This window comes from Procambarus clarkii, chromosome 70 (genome assembly GCF_040958095.1).
Source record: "Procambarus clarkii isolate CNS0578487 chromosome 70, FALCON_Pclarkii_2.0, whole genome shotgun sequence".
Classification (NCBI taxonomy): Eukaryota; Metazoa; Arthropoda; class Malacostraca; order Decapoda; family Cambaridae; genus Procambarus; species Procambarus clarkii.
In genome coordinates this window covers 28,083,104-28,099,510 of record NC_091219.1, presented here as the reverse complement: position 1 = coordinate 28,099,510, position 16,407 = coordinate 28,083,104, and the positions used below count along the sequence as shown (strand labels likewise).

The 16,407-nt window shown below is 39.2% G+C and overlaps 1 protein-coding gene across 2 annotated transcripts; it reads right to left on the bottom strand.

Annotated features, from left to right (window-relative positions):
- Positions 1–289: 289 nt before the first annotated feature.
- On the bottom strand, positions 290–16,348 carry LOC123775349 (spidroin-1). Of its 2 annotated transcripts, XM_045770468.2 has the most exons (6): positions 15,938–16,348; positions 14,548–14,756; positions 11,921–12,000; positions 9,163–9,192; positions 8,040–8,184; positions 290–5,283 (listed from the first exon to the last, which is right to left on the bottom strand). In XM_045770468.2, exons 1-6 carry the CDS (start codon positions 16,041–16,043, stop codon positions 2,752–2,754), a joined length of 3,102 nt encoding a protein of 1,033 aa, XP_045626424.2. In that variant the 5' UTR covers positions 16,044–16,348; the 3' UTR covers positions 290–2,751. The 2 variants fall into 2 exon arrangements, with proteins under 2 accessions (XP_045626424.2, XP_045626423.2); XM_045770467.2 differs by lacking the exons at positions 9,163–9,192; positions 11,921–12,000; positions 14,548–14,756; positions 15,938–16,348 and adding an exon at positions 9,257–9,354 and having other exon boundaries at positions 8,040–8,216.
- Between the last annotated feature and the right edge of the window lie 59 nt (positions 16,349–16,407).

Sequence of the window (16,407 nt, the reverse complement as noted above, 5' to 3'; positions counted from 1 at the left end):
GCTGTGACCTATGTGAAACCAATTTAGACGTTCTAGGAACCACACGAGACATACATTTACTGTATCATACATTCAAGTTTGCAAATGCAATTTGTTAAGGCAATGGGATAAAAATCATTAAGGGAGGCCCCTCAAGTACCAGGCTTCAATAATAGGAAAAAACACAGTCATTGGGGACAGAAGACACCCAAATATCATTAAAGATATGTAGCAGGTACTGCAAGGAGCACAGAGGGAGAAAATAGAGCATCTGTCAGTGAACACCATCAGAGCCCACGAAAAAAAAAAATCTAATTAAATATATATTGAACGTCACATACATCTTTGTTACAGTAAATATAGGACATGGTAGTAGAGGTACTAATCTATACATACAATACTTTATTTCTCTTAATGGTAACAATGTCTCTTGATTTAAAGTCCCATTAAGAAATTGGGGGTGTGTGCAACATAATCAAATAAAAAATCAACCCAGAATATAGTCTGGCTATCTTCTTGATACAAGGTCAACTGTGGCATAGCAGACATGAGGCTTTTTATTCTCCAAGTAAGGTTCTTTCTGTAATAAACAATCCTGGCCTGGATAGAAAATCAATGAGCTAACTATAGGGTTCCAAACAGCTGTTTGTTAATCAAAAAGGAATCTTAGAGTAATAAAAGTCATTAGCCAATGTATGATCACCTTAAACCTTGCTCTGAATAACGGTACATGATGTACACTTTACACATACATTATAATTTCATAAACTCAAGGACAAACTGGATACATGTCTAATAACTATTTATAAATTTCAGAGATTATCCATATTGAAGAATATATTTAAACAAGTAGCTTAAGTTACTTAAGTAGCACTGAAAAATTATTTAAGAAAATATAGTTAAGTCAAAATTTTCCCAAGACATTAGTAAAGAAATTATTATTTTCCCTCAAAACAGATTGACAATGAATGATTTTCATAAAAAACATGATAACCTGAAAGTCCTCCTTCCTTTCCAAACTACTTCATCAATAAACATATTTCCTTCATGCAATATACAATACAGAACTTGCAACAGCAACAGCAGCAGCACAATTTTATTTAATTTTAAGGCTCACATTATTTTAATACCAAAGTACAGCATATTATCATCTTCCCCACAGCACAATTATAGTATTACAAAATAAAAATAAATATGTAAAAATTATGCAAAATGCAGAGAATGTCACAATAACATGCCTGAAAGTAACCCAACCCACACGCACGGGAGAGGAATATGATGACACTTTGGCCCGTCTTGGACCTCCTTCAAGTCAAAACAGGCTCCATGGCTTAGCACGGACTGCAACATCATCGCATTCCTTTCTTTCCATGTGTGTGTGTGTGTGTGCATTGGGTTATTTATCTATAATGAAGTGTTACAAACCACCCTTCTGCTATTGCAACATCTTGGGCCACTTAGACCAAACATACTGGTAGTATTGTACTTAAACGTTTGTCTGAACCTAGAGCATCCTAATGTCTTGGTATATACAGTGTCCTAATATCTTCTGGTATATACAGCATCATCATGTTTTTCATGCATAAAAATGATAAAAACCCTGTTTGAGTAGCTAGCATTATCTAGTATGAGATTTTCTGCTGTGTTACACCAGTACCCATGGAGTACAGTCATGTGGCCTTGGTCACTCAAGAGGGCCACAAGCACAAACATAAAAGCAAAATAAACTCTTATTCACTCATAATGGTACTTTTTCTGTTCACTTTCATACTGCAGCACCACTTATTCTAACAAAACATTCAAAAATACACATTATTTTCTGAAGTTTCAATTCGTAAATACCATATTCTTCCTTTTGTCAACTGAGAATTTTCAAATTTTCCATGCATCACTGCTGAAGCAACCCTTATTTTTGTATTTTTGTTTATATTTCATACGGCACAGTAAGACTTTCTTTGAGTCACCAAACTTGCAGAGTTCTTCAGGAAACATTATAAACATTAATGCCAAGTTGTTAACACTCAAAAGACTTCAAGAGACAAGACATGAATCTTTTGAGGAAGATTCTTTACAAGTAACCTTGCTCCGAATGCAAGAGCATGTATGTTACGGACAACATATAATTAACCAATAGTTCTTTATCAGGTAGTTGGTAATCCCGAGGTGTGTTAGACAGCGCACCTGGAGCCAGATTCACGAAGCAGTTACGCAAGCACTTACAAGCCTGTGCATCTTTTCTCAATCTTTCGTGGCTTTGTTTACAATTATTCAACAGTTAATGAGCTCTGAAGCACCAGGAGGCTGTTTATAACAATAACAGCAGTTGATTGGGAAGTTTTCATGCTTGTAAACTGTTTAATAAATGTAACCAAAGCCATCACAGATTGAGGAAAGATATACACGTTCGTAAGTACTTGCGTAACTGCTTCGTGAATCTGTTCCCTGCTTTGCAACTGAAACCCCAGGTTTGATTACTGGGCAAGGCAGAACCCTTTTGACAGTTTCTTCATACCTTGATTCAGTAACTGGAGTACTAGATGTAAACTAATTGATAAGATTGTATTCCAGTGCGAATGAATTTCCAGGGTTAGTTGTATTTGTGTGATCTTACCAGATCAATAACTGATCTTGGACCCTACAACTTGCTAAGTATGGGTGTGGTAGTCATGTTGGCAGAAACTTCCATAGGTTAAAAAATTACCTGCCTGGTCGGCTTCAAAGCCTTCCTTAATGCATGAGGCACAATCACTATTACTACCTAGTAAGTGTTAACTAAAACACACTGTCCCTTCCACTACTATTCCCATAATAGGAGGTACTTGACTGATTATGGGTTGAACCCCTATTGCTATCACCCATGTAACCACTCCTATCACCACCTAGACTGCTTCTGTCACCACTACCAAAACTGCTTCTGTCACCACCAAAACCACTTTTGTCTCCACCAAAACTACTTCTATCACCATCAAAACCACTTCTATCTCCAAAACCACTTCTATCTCCACCAAAACCACTCCTGTCTCCACCAAAACCACTCCTGTCTCCACCAAAACCACCTCTATCTCCGGCAAAATTGCTTCTATCTCCACCTAAACCAACTTTATCACCACCAAAACCTTTATCTCCACTAAAACCCCCTTTGTCTCCTCCAAAACCACTCCGGTCTCCAAATCCACTCCGGTCTCCACCAAATCCACTCCTGTCTCCCCCAAATCCACTTCTGTCTCCACCTAAACCACTTCTGTCTCCACCTAAACCACTCCTGTCTCCTCCTAAACCACTCCTGTCTCCTCCAAATCCACTTCTGTCTCCACCTAAACCACTCCTGTCTCCACCTAAACCACTCCTGTCTCCACCTAAACCACTCCGGTCTCCACCTAAACCACTCCGGTCTCCACCTAAACCACTCCTGTCTCCACCTAAACCACTCCTGTCTCCTCCAAATCCACTTCTGTCTCCACCTAAACCACTCCTGTCTCCAGCAAATCCACTCCTGTCTCCAGCAAATCCACTCCTGTCTCCACCAAATCCACTCCGGTCTCCCCCAAATCCACTCCTATCTCCCCCAAATCCACTTCTGTCTCCACCTAAACCACTCCTGTCACCACCTAAACCACTCCTGTCACTACCTAAACCACTCCTGTCACCACCTAAACCACTCCTGTCACTACCTAAACCACTCCTGTCACCACCTAAACCACTCCTGTCTCCCCCATACCCACTTTTTTCTCCTCCAAAACTGTTTCTATCTCCACCATAACTACCATCCCCACCCAAACCACGTCTGTCTCCACCAAAACTGCCTCTATCGCCACCTAAACCACTTTTATCTCCGCCAAAACCACCATCTCTACCAAAACCACCTCTGTCTCCAACAAAATTGCCTCCATCTCCTCCAAATCCACCTCTATTTCCACCTAATCCACCTCTGTTCCCACCAAAACCACCTCTATCTCCACCAAAACCACCTCTATCTCCACCTAAGCTGCTTCTATCTCCACCAAAACCACTTCTATCTCCACCAAAACCACTTCTATCTCCACCAAAACCACTTCTATCTCCACCAAAACCACTTCTATCCCCACCAAAACTGCTTCTATCTCCACCAAAACCGCTTCTATCCCCACCAAAACTGCCTCTATCTCCACCTAAACCACTATTGTCTCCACTGAAGCCACTCCTGTCACCACCTTGTGGTGCTGGCAGAAGTCCCTTTCTACTACCACCATCTGGTGGTGCCAAAAGTCCTCTCCTATCACTACCACCATCTGGTGGTGCTAAAAGTCCTCTTCTATCATTGCCACCATCTGGTGGTGCCAAAAGTCCTCTCCTATCACTACCACCATCTGGTGGTGCTAAAAGTCCTCTTCTATCATTGCCACCATCTGGTGGTGCCAAAAGTCCTCTTCTATCATTGCCACCGTCTGGTGGTGCCAAAAGTCCTCTTCTATCATTGCCACCATCTGGAGGTGCCAAAAGTCCTCTTCTATCATTGCCACCATCTGGTGGTGCCAAAAGTCCTCTTCTATCATTGCCACCGTCCGGTGGTGCCAAAAGTCCTCTTCTATCATTGCCACCATCTGGTGGCGCTAAGAGTCCTCTTCTATCATTACCACCATCTGGTGGTGCTAAGAGTCCACGTCTGTCACTGTCTGGAGGTGCTAAAAGTCCTCTTCTATCACTGCCACCATCCTGTGGAGTTAGAAGACTTCTTCTATCACCACCATCTGGTGGTGCTAAAAGTCCCCTTCTACCACTGTCCATTGGTGAGAGAAGCCCTCTTCTATCACCACCACCATCTGGTGGGGCTAAAAGTCCTCTCCTATCACCACCACCACCATCTGGTGGTGAGAGAAGTCCCCGTTTATCGCCGCCACCAACTGGTGCTGCCAAGAGTCCACGTCTGTCAACACCTTCTGGAGACGACAGAAGTCCCCTTCTATCACCACCTGGTGGTGATAGAAGTCCCCTTCTATCACCACCTGGTGTTGACAAGAGTCCCCTCCTATCACCCTCATAACCCCTCATATCATTGCTAGTGTCCTTCCTAGAACCATCATAATCTCGCTTAAAACCTCCATAGTCCCTCTTATCTCCATACCCACCATACTCCCTGGTATTACCCCTATAGTTTGATCTGTTGTCATAACCATAGCCTCCACGTCTGTCACCCTGGTAGCCTCCTCGTCTGTCACCCTGGTAGCCACCGCCTCTGTTTCTGCCTCGTAAACTTGCACGATACTTGCTGCGTTCACTCCTCTCTGCTGGCAGAATTGGTGGATCTGGCATTGGTTTACTGTAGTACTGAAATAGAAATTTCGTAAATGAATATTGATGCACATATGTAATTAAAAATTTACATTATATAAATTACTAACAGATATACTAATCTCTCTTATAAATAAACTAGATCTTGCCCTTTAAATAAAATAACAAAATTAACATATTTCTCAAGACATAATTATTTTAAAACATTTGGTTCATATTCAACAGGCGGCATAACTGACGCAAGAAAATGTTTAGACAATACAAAGAAACAAGTATACACTATGTAAGTCCAGTAATTGAAATGAAAATTACATAGTTACATTTGATACACATTTTTGTTCCAAGGATACTTGTATATACTTGGAACTGTGCCAGTACATTACTCTATATGTATGTATCACATATAGTATCATATAGTATCATACGTACATACTATGTATCATGCAATAAGGGAAATAAGGTTAACTACTGGTGTTAACACATGATCTGATGATCAAAAACTCACTCATATTTCAATCAGGCATTCTTACATTTTCTCTACATGAATATGGAGCTTTTGCCAATAGTCAACAAAAGGTCTGTGCCCTTTATTTTGTCACACATGAAATTTAAGGATCTATAGAACCTGAAAACACACAAACCATCCAGTTCTATTATTCTGACATTAAAAAAGCTAGCATTAAATGTAATGAAATGCCAATTTCTGGATGAGTCCGGCTGGTTTCCTCAAGTTACCATCTCCGATGTAGGTGCCATCGGTGAAGAAGTACTGTACTCTGGTCTACCAAGGACCTAGAGCCCGAAGAACCAGGTCCCCTCACCAGAAGTGCAGGGTGGATCTCGCATCCTCATGAACAATGCACCCAGTGCATTGCCCATGAACAACGCACTACAGTGAGGTCACTAGTGCAGTATGGATTTCGCAATACCATCTCAAGCAGGTATGGCGGTTACCAAACTATCTATTTTCACAGCTAAATTGTATGTCTTTTACCAAGCTCTCCAAGTAATCATAACAAAACCAGTTGGGATATATACAATGTGTAATGATTCCTAGAGTGTGATTCAAGCAATTATGTACTCTTCCACAACGTGCAAAGAGTTTGTTTACCCATGCCTTCAACTTCATGAACATCAATTGAATGGCTATTGCATCTCTATCCAATGGGTCCCAATGCATTATGGTATACTCCATAATAAACTTGTAGATCAACTGGCCAAAGCGATGCATAATACGCCTTACATTATCCATCATCCAATTCCTCATGTTGCACGTAAAGGAGCCTTCAAAGATACCATCACCCAAAATTTTGTAATGAAATGGAAAATGTCATGCTCATCTTTGTACTATGGGTCCATAAAAAAGAAATGGGAAACTTGGAAACATGTCAGATATAAGACAGAGAAATTGATGTAACGATGACCAGATTAAGGCTGGGACACATCAAACTGGCAGCACACGGCTCTAAATACAGAACAGACATCAACAAACTCTGCATACACTGTCATGTGCCTGAAACACTATCTCTTTCACTGTTTGACATCATAGTGCCAGAGTAAACTTCAAAATAGTATACCTGGAGCATACCTGTAGAGGGTTCTAGGTGTTAATTTACTCCCTGAGCCAGGCCCGAGGCCAGGCTCAATAGTACTTATCGCACTTAAAATAATTTTTTACCATCGAGCATATATTAGGAGATAATCTCTTGTTTTATGAAAAGTATCAAATTGTCAAAGCACTGGCTAAATATCTCCAGTCGACCAACAAATTGGGCCACATTTGAACTGTGTCACATTTATACCTAGCACAACCAGCAGCCAAACACAGAAAAAACTGCCTCGTCGCACGAGCACCAACGATCAGCTGACGCCATAAACATAACCTCCCGCCCGACAATGCGGCAAGTCTCCCTCTAACACACACCTCTGTTTAGTCACCGCTCCTCTATCTACAACACAATACAAACACTTGAAACCTTGTAATTCTCAACATTAATGCGTCTCCCAACATTTGTACTCTTGCAGTCATTGGGAGGATAAACCCTTCATGCAAACTGCACATACCATCAAGAAGAGGAAAAGTGCAGGGAGCCTTGCCACTTATATATTAAGTTATTAATTTATGCAACCACCTAGAAAGGCACCCCGAAAGTCAGCGAGTCACAATAAATCCCAACTGGTCATCTTCAAGGATTGTATACTCAAAAACTATCATAAAATGCCCCAAACTATGTAAACAAATAATAAAAAATGTCATAAAACTAACATTCCCTTGTTCATGCTACCCTCCCCCTCATTTGGGGAAAGGAGGGGGGCCAGGCCACAGCTCACAGGCCACTCCAACATTAATTTGAAGAATGATGAAGCTACCCGACTCTCTGTGGGAGGGAAGATGTCAGGGAGTCACCAGAACTCACCAAAAAATTGGCATTTCATTACACTGAATGCTGGCTTTTTGGAGGGAACCCTTTATGGCTCCCTGATGCTTACTACCCATGGAGAAGGAACAAATGGGCACTTACCAGGGAGGAGGAGAGTACTGCAGAAATCGGAATGAAGAAGAGACAGTCGGCCAAGTCTAAGGCTTGGAAGCTGACCGAGTAAGGAACAAGAGGAACCTAAACCTGGCCAGAGACCAGCTCAGGGAACAGAACTCTCAAAACCTTCTCCAGGTATACAACCACCCTCTTTAACAGTCTTAAATGTACAATGAATGTTTGTAATAGTCATAACCAACATTTTTTTGGGAAAGGGGGGGGGGGAGTATTCTTATTCCAGTATTATTTGCATACCTCCATGAAGCCTTTATCATCTTCTGTATAGCGATCTACAAACTCTTCTTCAAGCTGAGCGAGGTATTTTTCATCCAGTTCTACCATACCATTTGCAGAACCATTCTCACTAACTTCAGCTGCCATTTTCTTAATATTTGTGATGCTTAGGTAAACCAACAAGAAGAGAATCCGAGACTGGAAAAAATAAAAATAGTTTGATTATGATAAAAACAATGTTCTGAATAATTGTAAATAAGCCCCAACCTCCCCTCCCTTCCACTCCCTCTATGCCCCAGCAAAAGGTCCCTCTTTCACCATGTACATAAGAACAGATTTATGTAGACCATCATGTGTACATTGAACTACTACACTAAAAATATATATTTTTCTAGCATAACCAACTGAAGAAAGTATCATCTATTCCTAAACAAGACAGGGAGTCAGGTAAACCAAAAAGATATACTAATCTGGTTTACAAATTCTAATCATGTAGCTTGATCCAAGGGCAGGTTTTCCTGCAGATGATGATCACTACAGCTACTCCTGTTAGCAGCCTACAGGCCCAATAGGAACCACAACCAGGCTGATCACAAACTTCCTGCAGAAACCAGTCTAGCTCCCTGTTGAAGGGAAAAGCCTTCGTCCAGAAATATTTCTTGTATTTTCTGATGAAGGTTGAATAACCATGAGTCTCTGAAGTTGAAACATTGCTCAGACTGAGCTTATGCTGCATTTTCCACCATATTTCACTCCAACAAGGAGTTATTTTATTGTGCACAGTAGAGACTTAGCCTTCAAGTATTTCCCATGTTTAAATTATCTCTCTAGTCTCCATTTCCTCATTTATGCTTGGATTATGGTGTTCCTGCACCCAAAGTGGAGCATGCTCTGCTATGTGATCAGGTCCAACTCAGTGGGAAGGTGGACCTGTTGTATGCACCTTCCCTTGTGGTTCTGGGTATTAGTGCCCCCACAGCCTGGTCTCTCATCAGGCCTCCTGATCGTGATCTGATCAACCAGATCTCTCTGGTTGACCAGATCTCTCTTCTCCTACCACTTCTATTCTTTATATGGTGTATGTATATATACGAAGTGAGGAAGCGACGGGCTTGTTAAAAGCACATTAACTAATGCTACTTGCATTCTCGACCAACTTGCTACTAACTTATTACTAACATTCTTCACAACAAGATTATTATTTATTACTATGCAGTACAGTACAGTACAGTACTTACATTCTTCAGTAATCAGTTTTTCAAGAATAAGCCCATAAAAGCCTTCTGATGAAGCTTTGAAATGGCTGATACTGGCTTTTCCAACTGGCTCAAAAATCCTAGAAAAAAAAGAAAAAGGAAAAAGAATTGGTAAAAGAAATATGCGAAGTAATAGCTGCACTAATCTTGGCACATGACTGATTCACTAGAAAATTGCCATAAAACAAAAGTAATCATAAAAATAGCTTACTATTACCGAGTCAGTTTAGTATTGCCAAGCAGAGGTACATTGCCAAAATAGCTTGCCATTACTGATTTAGCTTAGCATGCCACAAAGCAGATCTCCCAAAACAGCTTGCCATTACTGATTCAGCTTAGCAATGCCACAAAGCAAGGATACCAACAAAAAACTTGGCATCAGGGTTAGTGTTTGGGAAAATGAATACATTTGTCACAGTACAGTACCTGCCAAGTAGTCCTTTAACAAGAATAGTGATGGCTTACTCAACATGTTGAGTTAATGAATATATTTCAAAGGTTTGGTATACAGATTGGGAGAAGACAAAGGCCAATCAAAAGCTTGCAAAGTATGCAAGCCCGTGTGAGTTTTAATTCCATAGATTACAAAGAAATTCCTGTTACATTTCTTGTTTGAAAGGTTTTGTCTTTAATTCATGTTCTTTTATTACTCAATTCTAGAAAATTATAAAACCACATTGAAGGAAAAAATCCAAAGCCTATTATTCCAGACACCAGCATGTGTCTTGGACTTGCTGGTGTCTCAGACATGCTCGGCTCCTTTGCCTCAGATTCTGATTCTGATTCTTGTCTCTGGTAGGTCAATGACAGTCTAAGACACTTGATGAGATGGTATTGATCCTGGAGGCCCATCCAGGGTCATTATATGACCCTGCTATTATAATATATATTATATGATGCCCCCCCAGTGTTGAATGTAATTAAATGTCAATTTCTGGGTAAGCCTCAGTGGCTCTATGGAGCTACTATTGGTGTGCGAAGCTACTACGTGCCATCAGTTGTGGAATTCTTTAGGCCTACCAGAGACCAGGAGCCAGAATGTGGCCCCCCCCTCAAAAAGAGGCACAGGAAGCACTGGCACTATGATAAAAATTGATACATGTGGTGAGGAACTCATGAGAGAATCCCTACAGGTTAGAAACAATATAGAATTAAGCAACGGCAGCCTTAGGGACACTTCACGAAAACATCAAGCCCAGGATGTTACTCAGGGATTGCTCAAAGAAGATATGAAAGAAACAAATGCACAAGTTGTAAAAGAAAAAGAAACAATTAAAGAAATATGTTTGGAAGTTAAGAATAGGGATGAGCAGCAAGAATCCAATATTAGGCAAGCAATTAGGAAGGAGTTTGTCACAAGCAGTATATCAGTACAAAACACTGTAGATAGAAGTAAGCCCATAATTATTTTTGGGTGGATGGAAAAGAACATAATATCTGGGGCGGACAGAGCAGCAGAGATAAAAATCATTGAGAAAATAGTAGGTTTAGGCCTACAAAATAGTAGGCCTCACATCAAAGGAAAATATCAATGATTTTAGGATAGGCAGAAATAAAAAAAAAAAAGATAAAAATCTTGACCATTAAGGGTGACATTTAATGGAGTAAAACAAATGATAGACCATATATGATAGACCATGATAGACCATATAGACCATTATATACCATATAGATAGACAAATGATAGACCATATAGACCATTCAAATGATAGAAGTGCTTAGGAATGCCAGGAAATTGCAAAGTGATGAGGATGGAAAACTTTTTTCATTAAGACGAGATCTCTCGAGGGAAGACAGAAAAGCTGAAGGTAAGCTAAAGAAAGCTAACCTCAATAAGACAAAATGTCAAAATGGGAATAGAAATAAAGAAAAAAGAAATTAATTTTTCTACAAGGTGCTAGGGGTCTGTGAAATGGTATATAACAAAAAAAAATCATTAGAGGTCGAGGGAGTAGAGGACAAAAGGAAGAGGGGAACAAGTTCCTGAAAAAGCGAGGAGCATGTGCGTCACTTTCCAACTTTAGAATCCCTTTTAATTTCATGGATGGTGAAATAATAAAGAAACTGTTCATGACTTTTGTGAGATCAAAATTGCAATATGCAGCAGTTGTATGGTGCCTATATCTCAAGAAGCACAACAATAAACTGGAAAAGGTACAAAGGCATGCTACAAAATGGTTTCCAGAACTGAAAAACAAGAATTAAGAGGAGAGGCTAGAGGCATTAAATATGCCAAAGCTAGAAGCCAAAGCTAGAAGGTAGAAGAAAAAGATCACCACTTACAAAACAATAACAGGAATCTACCAAATTGACAGAGGAATTCCTGAAACCAGCAACTTCAAGAACAAGAATACACAGATTCAAGCTAAGGAAACAAAGATGCCAAAAAATATTAGACAGTTTTCTTTTGCAGAATGATAGACGATTGCAACAAGTTTAGTGAGAAGGTAGTGGAGGTCAAAACCGTCAGTAGTTTCAAAGCGTTATATGACAGAGTACTGGGAAGACGGGACACCACGAGCGTAGCTCTCATCCTGTAACTACACTTAGGTAATTACACACAAACACAGCTGACTGTTTAACACAAACCAACACATGCACACAGCTGACTGGCCAACACATATAGGCAGATAAGGTCATCCTCACCAGCCTAGGTGTGCCTGGCAGCGGGGGCAGATGCACACCTTCCACAAGTAGCCAGGAAACCAGGTATGATCACTGTACCACTGCAACAGAACACAAGACCTCACCAAAAGCATAGTGTGGTTACCTATCTTCCTAATGCTGCCCTGCTTGTCATTAACCCTTAAACAGCTCAGCCAATTAAAAGTCCTACATCAGGATGAGAATGACAAAAAATAGTTCACAAAACTAGTGTACAAAAAAATTGCATATGGTGATTCGAGCACACAAGGTAATTGTAAATAACAATTGGAGCCGTATAAGGGTTAATGCCAACTAAATATTATTGTAAATAACATTAACTTCCAATTATGTTAAAAGTAAGAGCAAGGATTTTATTTGCAGATTTTTAAAATGGGACAAAATATTCAGAATTTTGTTTATTCTCTTCCAGAAATCTATTATTTTTTGGAGGGAATTGTTCAGTGAATTTTGGAAATGTTATGTATATGACACCAATGCACTGAAAGCATCTACACTGTTTTCATCCTTTTAGTTTAAAAATACATTTGTTACTTACCGGTACCACAAGAACTTTTGGTACCAGACTGGTCTCGTTGCATGTTTTAACCTTTCATTCCAGCACTCTGATTTTGGCATAGTTCCTTTCTTGGTTTAAATGGGAACTAAAAAACCAATATTAAATACTGTACTCACATTCATATTATATTTCTAGTAAGAAAAAACCCACTCTTTACAAGTGTGTCAATAAACAAATGTAGTGCATTAAGCATAATGAAACACCTCATTCTGGGTACTGCTTCAGTAGCTCCCCATGCTAAATCCACTGGCTCTTACCTGTCACCATACCAAACTCAAGCTATTTTTGCCCACCAGTGACAAAATTCCTACAAATTTTCCCTTGCATCCTTTATGAGGCATGGGAACACACGGATCATGATTAACTCAATACCAGGCTACCTACTTACCAAACTACTAACCAAAGAACAATGGCCAAAACACAATGAAAAGCCATAAGATGCCCAAACTCCCTATGTCATCAAATGTTTTGTTTAAGTGCCAACAACAAACTGAAAATTACTATACTAAACAAGCAATCCCACCTGCTCCCCCATCCACCACTATGCAGGCCACCCCAGGCCAACTGGCTAGTCCTCACTCTCATCCCAAATCCAACCACTTTTGCTGGATGATAGAACAACAGCCTCGCTTAATGCAGGTCGGCATTCAATCCCCAAACCGTCCAAATGAGTGGGTAACATTCCTTCCCAATATCGCATCCCAAATCTGTAACCTGATCTATAAACTGTAATAATAGTAGTCACTGATCCTGTTTTATTAAACCATCCTCTCGAGTGGATCACCACAATATTTTATTTTCAATATTCTTAATAGATTTCCTATGGAAAGAGTTGTTTCTCCTAATGTTGTACCCACCTACTGTACATGAATCACTAAAAATACAACACAAGCAATATTAAAAGTTACCCTAATTTTTCCTATTCTCCATGGGGTAAATTTTACTAAGTAAAACAATCTAAATCTTTCTTAAGATAGCTATCTACCAAGAGAATCTGGCTATAGAGAGTTCACCATCATTGCCAGTATTTCCCATGTTCTAGACATTCCTACCCAGAAACCTTATCTTTGAAGAGTACAGTCATAACCAACTTATAGTGTACAAGAACTAAGAACCTAGACTTGCCCATAGCCAAAACTCATTCTTTAACTAAAAATTTTCTAAGAAATGTCTTACAAACTTGTTCAATAAATAATTAGCTTGGGTGTAAATGTTTTTCAGAATAATATTTAGATCACCTCTTACTTGAACTCTGTTCTCCACTGAACAATAGCAAAAGCACAAGCAAAAATAAAATAAAGCAGTTTGCTGAAAATGACTTAACATTCTGGATTTCATAGCAACCCCCCTCCAAAATATGGAGTTTTCCCAAACCCCAAATTTTGAAGAGATCCAATAAGGGATTGACCTAGTGTTAAGTAGGAGCCACTAAATGGAGGTTTAGACTATGGAGTGCATTGCATCTAATTATACAATCAATATGTAAAAATTGAGAGGTAATTATTGGAATTGGATTTCAAGAAATGACCTGATGCGTGGAATTCTTCATATTACTACAATCATGAAGAATTTGCAACTTTCTCTCACTAGAAGGCTATATGGTCTATTAATATTGAAGACTTTCCTTGTTCCATCATTCAACAGCTTAATACTGTATTTTCAAAACAATACATGAAGGCATTCTCCAGATATCCCACAGACACCAAAAACTTTGTACTGTACATCCAAAAACTGAAAAATATTTGGTAAGGGAATACCTAATAACTATTTGAAATATGTTAGTTGGGATGTTTTAAATTACAGTAACAGAAAGACCAGGAGGTCACTCTTTATCATCATCAATGTCATCCCTAATTTTAAAAAAAATTATGCATTTTTAGTTCATGGCAGTCTACTTTGTCATCAATAATATAAACTCTTAAATATGTTTTCCACACTGTTCTCCTTTTCTACTTTATTCATCAGATCTGTATCTAACGGCTGTATAATTAATACTGTTGTGACATTTCCAAATCATGGGTAAACCGAACTTTGTCTGGAACATACTCACCTCTCCAATGCCAGAACAACCAGATCTTTTCACAGTCACCAAATTGAATGTTACATCAGCCGGGTTTCTAAGCATCTGCACCATCAAATGAGAGTGGCCAAGGACTGACAACTGATGAGTGGATTCCGATAATGGACTAGTGATATTAACAAAGTTGTCCAGCGAGTTTTCTGTCAACTCCGTTCCACATTTGCGGCACAGTATGTGATCTGTTGAAAATGCCAACTAATAATATCGTATTATAATCACAATGTACCTTTTCAATATAATTTATAATGAACTGAATCCTTAATATTTGCCTTAAAAAATATGATAATAGAAGACAGGATATAAGTTTTTTGGTGTCTGAAGCCAGTTGTATTTAGCTAATGTTAATACGGTGAAACCTCAATTCAACAAACCTCATTTTGGCAAATTTCTGATTGTAAAATACACTTTCTTGGTCTTTCCAGGTCAGATTTACTCACCTGCTTTGACTAACAAGAGTTTGGCAAAGTGCATGATATGCAGATTTGCTTAGGATGCAGGGCCCAGACTGGTAGGAAAGTTGCCCAGGTTGATATAAAAATTTTGCTTAGTGAAATTACACCAGTATAAAAAATAAAGGCATGAATAGCAATTTCCTGAATATGGCTACAATCACATTTTTAATGATTTTCATTGATGATGCAACATTAGAAGAAACAGTTGGGGGCCTTGGGAAAGCCATTGAGCATATTTCAACCCAAATTCTATGGTTTATTTAAATTTCAAGTTACTGCAGATTTTGTTCACTTACATTTGGGACAGTCTTACTTTGAAAATAAAATTTCGAGGATGGGGCTTGGGACATATGCTAGATCTGGTGAATTCTCTTTACAGACAAGTTCTCCTGGTAATTGTCTATTTTGTAATAAGTTGAAATTAAAATTTCACTATAAAATTAGCCCACAGAGCATGGGAAATATTAGGGTATAAATGATAGCTCTCTTAATATGGCTCTAATCACATTTTTTTATTATTTTTGTGGATGGACCAAACATTACAAAAATGAAATGGGTAAAATTTATTTTTCTTGCAGGTTTTGTTTTTAAGATGTCTCACAAATGCCTCCTGAAGGCATCTCCAGTTGAAACAAATCCCTCACTCCAACGAATCAAAGTTGATCTCATAGTTCAAATCGAGGTTACACTGTAACGTGAACTAAAGAACAGTTATACATTTTACTAGATGAATTGCTATGGAAATGATATATGACAAAACTACATTAACCCTTTCTTTGGGGCACACAATTTTTTTTTTAATTTATGTAGAATTATATGAATGCTGGCCCAGCATTCCCAGTTGATGTGCTCTATTTTCAGCACATAAACACTATTTACTCAATTTTAGATACCACCAGTAATCTTACCTCCGAGATCCCTCTTGCAAACTGATCTCACGAGTCCAATATTATTTAGCCGATATATAACTACTCTGGTTTGACTTCCAAGGCCAAGAAATGTGAAGGTGACCATAAACAGCCTAGCCAGAGTGCTTCTGCATTCTCACATAGACGGCCTGTAACCTAACAGTGTACCTCAGGTCATAAGAATGTGCAAAATCTGAAACGTTAAACGTAACGTCAAGACAGTTTAGGTAAACTCGAGTAACGTTGCCCTTAGGTTTTGTTAAGCGGAGTGTAGTGCGGACAGTTGATTTGCCGATGCTCTTTCTCTAGCACAAAACGTATGAGTTAATGACCTGTTATCTAAACAGGTCATTAACCAGTGAATTAAGCGCTAGAAACGCCCTTTTTTACAGCGATATAACCATGTGGAGGATGCTTGGTATACAGTGACCCCAGTGATGGCTCTGTGGCGCGCTAACTCTCCCCCCTCC

What these genes read in the sequence shown, in the direction of transcription:
- LOC123775349 (XM_045770468.2), bottom strand. Translation starts at nt 16,043, where the DNA reads ATGGTCACCTTCACATTTCTTGGCCTTGGAAGTCAAACCAGAGTAGTT. An exon ending in TTGCAAGAGGGATCTCGGAG is followed by an intron (nt 14,757 to 15,937) that starts GTAAGATTACTG and finishes CATTTTCAACAG; the next exon opens with ATCACATACTGTGCCGCAAA. An exon ending in TGCCAGGCACACCTAGGCTG is followed by an intron (nt 9,193 to 11,920) that starts GTGAGGATGACC and finishes GAAGAATGTTAG; the next exon opens with TAATAAGTTAGTAGCAAGTT.